This window comes from Notamacropus eugenii, chromosome 1, assembly GCF_028372415.1.
Source record: "Notamacropus eugenii isolate mMacEug1 chromosome 1, mMacEug1.pri_v2, whole genome shotgun sequence".
In the NCBI taxonomy this organism is placed as follows: domain Eukaryota; kingdom Metazoa; phylum Chordata; class Mammalia; order Diprotodontia; family Macropodidae; genus Notamacropus; species Notamacropus eugenii.
The window spans coordinates 13,716,782-13,722,781 of NC_092872.1; the positions used below are offsets into that span (position 1 = coordinate 13,716,782).

General features: G+C 46.7%; 1 protein-coding gene across 1 annotated transcript; it reads left to right on the plus strand.

Moving 5' to 3' along the window:
• Positions 1 to 1,778: 1,778 nt before the first annotated feature.
• Positions 1,779 to 4,970, plus strand: LOC140533887 (antimicrobial protein CAP18-like). The gene is made up of 4 exons (XM_072654234.1): positions 1,779 to 1,997; positions 3,177 to 3,284; positions 3,542 to 3,613; positions 4,756 to 4,970. The coding sequence occupies exons 1-4, from the start codon at positions 1,812 to 1,814 to the stop codon at positions 4,876 to 4,878; spliced, it is 489 nt and encodes a 162-aa protein (XP_072510335.1). The 5' UTR covers positions 1,779 to 1,811; the 3' UTR covers positions 4,879 to 4,970.
• Positions 4,971 to 6,000: the final 1,030 nt, after the last annotated feature.

Sequence of the window (6,000 nt, forward strand, 5' to 3'; positions counted from 1 at the left end):
AAGTTTATGTATTGTCTTCCCCCATGAGAATGTAAACTTGAGGGATGGAACTGCCAGCTTCTTCTTCATCTTCTTGAAAAAATCCCCCTGGCTTCTATCTGTAATGCCAGCTCTTACCACAGTACCCCACACATAGTAAATGCTTAACAAATGTTATTGACTTCACCTCTTGGTGCCCTTGGCAACTCTTCTTTTTAAATATGCTTGTTCTATTTCTAGGACTTGTTACACAAGATGGAATTCTGCAGATACACTGACAGTATTCTGCGCAGAGACTGTCAGGCAATCGCCTGCTGGGAAGTCCATGCGTCCCTTGGACCAGAGCGCTCCTGCTCCTGCCACCGCTGCCCCCTGCACCAGAGGCTGCCCCAAATCGCGATCAAAGCCGCTCTCCGCGCACTCGCTGCCCTGTTCACGGAAGTGTCAGCTCAAGGACTTTGGCTGCCTTCCGATGAAGGACCCCCAGGAGCCACTCCGCAGACACCCCGCGGCTGCCTCCTCTCCCACCCCCACCTCCCCGTTTTCTAATTGGTAGATCTGGAGTCATCATTCTGGCTAGAGATGTGCTTTCTCCCAGTGGTCCAGTATTCAAATTAAGTAAAGCAGTGAACAAATTATCTTTCCGATGTTGATAAGAATTATTAGAACTTAACTTCCTTAACTGTCCTTTCAGTAATCCATTCCTTCTTCCAATTAAGCCAGATGTTTGTGCATAATATGGAATATGATATATTCATTCTCTTTTGCTTAATATACAATATCTCTTCATTTCATTACCTTTCAGATGTGACCCACTGTCACTTTGAATCTGCGTTCCACAGTAAAGACTTACAATATCTAGAGTTTTACAGATGATTTTCTGGGTCACATTCTCACAAGGACAAGCCACCGCTACATCTCAACTGGTCTCAACACAAGTACATATAAATTTGTGTCCTTTATCTTGGGGTAGGAGTCCAATATAATCTATTTGCCAGATTTGGACTGGGACTTTTCTCCTTGCTATTTTTCCATTTACTAGCCAAGGTATAGTTCTTTCCTTCTCCAGTTGTCGTATGTGACATTCCTCTGCCACCTCTTTCAACAATGAATGAGAGATAGTAATACCTCAGTCTCATGCCCACTGGTAGGTGGCCACCCCTAAATGGCCAACTGCTGCTGGACTCATTTTGCTAGTACTGGATCATCAGGTGGTTTCAGAGTAGGGACAAGATGTTGAGTAGCAATCTTTGCTAGTCAATCAACATATGCATTGTACTCATGTTCTGGTATAATGAGGGCCACGTGAGGACCTACATGGAAAACTGACTAACTAGTAACCTGTGGCCTGAGCATATGGGAAGGATCAGAGTGAAATACAGAGGTCAGTTTCAACAACTCTAACTCTGCTGCAAAGTTCCTTGAGTAACTGGAAAGGCAACCCAATATTGCAGCTGACTGACCTATCCACCCATCTGCCAGCCCTGCAGGTCTTTGTAAGACAGAGAGAGATGGGGAACATATTTATTTCTTCACTTCCCACTACCTCTCAAATTTACTGTCTTCCTCCTCTACTTTTTCTCCATACTTCCCCTCTTTGCCCAATCCTTCCTTTTGATTAAGTCAAGGGCTGTATGATGAAATTGAAGAAGGAGACTGCTAGCCCTGGGGATAAGAGGTGACCAATGACAGAAGAATGGAGGAAATCACAGACCTCAGGGAACTGTTAGAGGCCAATGGCTGGAGGTATCTATTGTCCTTGTGTAAGGCTGGGGAGGAGCCAGTAAATAAAAGACAGTTTCTTTCTGCCCAGAGCATTGAGCACCAAGAGGATGAGGGGCTTAACCATGCAGGTACTCCTATTGGTGCTGGGGCTGCTCAGCCTGATGACTCCACTTGGCTATGCCCAGGACCAGCCATACCAGGATGTGCTGAATAGATTCATTCAGGAATACAACACAAAGTCAGAATCAGAAAGCCTCTTTCGTCTCTCAGTTCTGAATCTGCCATCACAGGAGGTGAGTAGCATTGGGATGGTGGGGGAGGGCTCCATCTGCCAAGATTCTCTAACACGACCCCTTCACTCCAGAAAAACTTGATCTCCATTTGGGGAAAAATTGAGAAACAGTGGAAAAAGTCAGGCAGCTAAGTGGCAGAGTGGATAGAGCACTGGCCCCCAAATTCAGGGAGTCCTGAGTTCAAATGCACTCTCACACACTCACTAACTGTGTGACTGGGCAAGTCCTTTTACCTCAGCTTGCCTCAGTTTCCTCCACTGTGAAGTGGAGATAGTAAAAGCCTCTACCTCCTAGACTTGTTGTCATGGTCTAATGAGATAATAATAGTAAAGCACTTAGTGCATTGCCTGGCATGTAGTAGCGAGGCACATAAATGTAAGTGTGTGTGTATGTATGTGTGTGTGTATGTACACGTATGAATATGCACACATGCATTTGTATAGATGTTTGCTGTTATTATTGGCATTATTGGCCTCAGAAGATCTGAAAAGGCATTTCTGGATCCAGTGCTTTCCCGTTCTTCATGATTTCCTATTTACCTGCACACGGCTTGCTTTGTGTGTATTCCCTTGCATGCTGTCTCTGTCTCATTGCATTGTAAGCGCCTTGAGGGCAGGGACTGTCTTTTGCCTCTTTCTGGAACTCTAGCACTTAGCAGAGTGCCTGGCACACAGTAGGTGCTTAATAAATGTTTAGTGATTGATTGAATGCCTTGTTGTGTCCCAGGAACAATGCTAAGTGCTCAGAATACACACAAATTCCAGGTCTTCAGACTCCACATACAGGACTCTTATCCCTACTGGAACAGTCATATGGCCCAGTGCAGGTTTAAATTTGTATTGGTTTTTTACCTTTTTGAAGGTTTTAGTCTCCCTCCCAGCCTGAGGTGCTCCCTGAGGACCAGGAATGTGGAAGCTGAGCACAGGGGATGCCCCCAGGTCACTCAGTGGACTCTGTTTGGAGGAATGACTGTTCTGGATGCCCCTGTTCTGATCCTGCTGCCAGTGTGACCTTGGGCAAGTCACCTAACTTTCCTAGTTCTTAGTTGCCTCATCTAGACATCCATGGGGTCAGACTAGATGGTGTCTAAGGCCCTTCCAGCACTAACTAGCTTACTGATGGCTCCAGAGGGGCTCATAGGGGCCTAGCTCTAAAAGGGTGTCCTGCCTTCCTCCCCAGAGCAACGATCCTACTGCTCCACAACTTCTGAAATTCACCATCAGAGAGACTGTGTGCTCTAAAAGTGAACATCGCAATCCAGAAGAATGTGATTTCAAGAAAAATGGGGTGAGAGTGTCCTGGGCTGGGGAGGTATTCTGACTGAAGGAGGCTCTTTCTGGGGATATGCACTCCTTGGGGCAGGAGGGGTTCTGAGCTCTGCTTTTCTGCTGCCCTGAGGAAAGTGATTTGTCCCACATGAGAAGCAGAAAAACTCTCCCAGGGGACTGGCTGGGGACAAAGCTTGAGCTTGTTGTCAGTCCTGGCCTGTGAGGGACAGACATTACAGACTGGCAGTCCTGAACTCTCTCTGCCACCCTTCACAGCTGGTGGAAGAGTGCATTGGAACAGTTGACCTGGATTCCTCCAGTCCCTCTGTTGATATTTCCTGTGATGGGGTAAGTGATGAATCCTCCTTGGGGGTCTGAGAGAAGAGCCCCAACCTCCATTCTCCACTAAGGGTCCATGATGCCTTCTCCCTTGCAAGCTGCTGGGATTGATCTGTAGCTAGAGGGGACCAGGATCAACTGTGACCCTTCTTCCCTCTTTCCAACCTTGGTCTCTGCCTAGTCTCCCTTTTCTTCCTCCAGGTTCCAGGAGGCAATGTAGATACAGAGACAGACCATTTCTCTCCCCTGTCTCCTATCCAGTTCACCCAATCCCAGCTCTGTAGCTAGAGAGATCTCTGATTTCAGAGTCCAAGGGAAAGAGGGGGAAGTAAAGAAGGCCAATTGTACAGGAAGTGTCTAGATAATGTGTTTCCAGAGAATCAGTCTGAGGAATTTCAATTGGAGGGAGCCCTAGAAATTATCTAGTCAAACACCCCCACCTTCAATTTAAAACAAAACTGAAGTTCAGAAATATGTTGTGCACTTCCCCCAAGTCATAGTGCTAGCTAACATCTGAACTGAAGCAGTTCTTCTGACTCCAGCTACCTTGGTAACCCCAAGAGCTCAACTCTGGCCCCAGTGATGAAATGGGTTAACAGAACTAGGGTGGAGTGGACTAAGGGTGCAGGCAGAGACCCTGCCAGCCACTCTGAAGTGGGGTCTGTGAGGTCAGGGGTGGTCATGTCAGGAGCAGAGTCAATGTGAACTGCTCCCAGGGTGTCCCTGGAGGAAAGAATCATTGAAGGGGTGGTATAAGGATTTCTTGTTCTCCTTTGCATCTTCTGGGCACAGAAACAGGAGGAGGGTGTCCTGCAAAGACTTTCAATATATTTTCAAAATGAACATGAAGAAGCCCCTGAGGATTTAGCTTTCTGTGCCGGGGGATCACTGCTGTTAGAGTAGAAGGCTGCAGATTTGGGGTCGACTTCTGACTCTGTACCCTGCCAGCTGTGTCAGGATGTGTCTCTTCTTTCCTCCTTTCCCATGGGGAGGTTGCACCAGATGACTGTGGAGGGTCCTTCAAACTCTGAGTCTCATGAAGCTCTAAGTTAGTCTATGCCCCTGGGGTGGGAGGGCTGGATTTTCTTCCCTCTTCAGCTGGACCCCCAGAGGCCCTGGACTAAGGAGCTCTGTTTGTCTTCCCTCTACAGCCTGAAAAGGTCAAGAGAGGATTTGGGAAGAAGTTGAGGAAGAGACTGAAGAAATTTCGGAACAGCATTAAGAAAAGATTAAAGAACTTTAACGTTGTAATTCCTATCCCACTGCCAGGGTAGCCTCCTGTATGCGACTGAGCCTCAGTTCTCTATCTTAAGGCCTTGCACTATACCTTGGTCTGCTCAGATTAATAAACCCCAATTTTACTCTCTCTCCATGTTTTCTCAGACTTCCTCCTCCATTCAGTTCATTTCTCACTGAACATTTAAATACTTATCATGTACTCTTGGACTGCACATAAAAAGGTGAAAAAAACCTACCCATCATGTCTGCCCTGAAGGAGCTTATAATGTAGGAAGGGTAGGAGCAGGAGCAGGACTGCAAGCATACAGTGTGATGTGTGGCAGTGGATTGGGACCAGGACTCACCTAGACAGTGTGGTCTAGACAATTTGACAGAGATGGCTTTATGGTTAGGCCTGGGGGAGAGGAGAGGGTGATTGGGACGGGGAGTAGGTGGGGATGGGTGGGAACACTAGACCTGCGAAGGCTTCATGAAAGAAGGGAGGTCTGAGCTGGGCCTTGGAGGAAGGATAGGCTTTGAGTGGGCAGAGATGAGGAGGGATCCATTCCAGTCACAGGTCGAGCAAACAAATCTAGTTTGCCAGCAAAATTATTAGAGCATCAAGAAATGTAGTTTCTAAAGTGGTGTAGGTAGTTTGGGGAAAAGAGGGTCTTATTAGCAGGTGTTCTCCATGCATTTGTAATTTATCCTATAGAAAACAGGGAGTCCCTGAAGGTTTTTGTTTCTTTCTTTAGCTATTTGTGTTAATCAGGGAAGTGACAAAATCATATGTTTTCATTAGGAAGGTGGGTGGACAATGGAGTGGAGCAGGTTAGAATTAGGCACAGGGGGATCAGTCAGCAGGGTATTGCAGCAGGTGAAAAATGAGGAGGGCTTGCTCTGGGCTGGTGGTTAGGGCAATGGAAAAGAGGGTTTGGATGGGAAAGGTGAAGTGGACAGGACAGGAGAGAGAATTGAGCAGATTTGGTAATTGACTGGATGAGGCTCATGGTGGAGAGAAAGCAGAGTGAAAGTTGACTCCATTATCTTGGGAATGTGTTGCCAGTGGTTCTTGTGAGCAAACTAATCATAGCGTATACAGGAAGAGGGAAAAGGAATACTTGTCCCTTTGAACAAGGAAGAATTTTACTAGCAAGAAGTGAAATCAGATGCAGATC

What these genes read in the sequence shown, in the direction of transcription:
- LOC140533887 (XM_072654234.1), top strand. Translation starts at nt 1,812, where the DNA reads ATGAGGGGCTTAACCATGCAGGTACTCCTATTGGTGCTGGGGCTGCTC. An exon ending in TGAATCTGCCATCACAGGAG is followed by an intron (nt 1,998 to 3,176) that starts GTGAGTAGCATT and finishes CTTCCTCCCCAG; the next exon opens with AGCAACGATCCTACTGCTCC. An exon ending in GTGATTTCAAGAAAAATGGG is followed by an intron (nt 3,285 to 3,541) that starts GTGAGAGTGTCC and finishes CACCCTTCACAG; the next exon opens with CTGGTGGAAGAGTGCATTGG.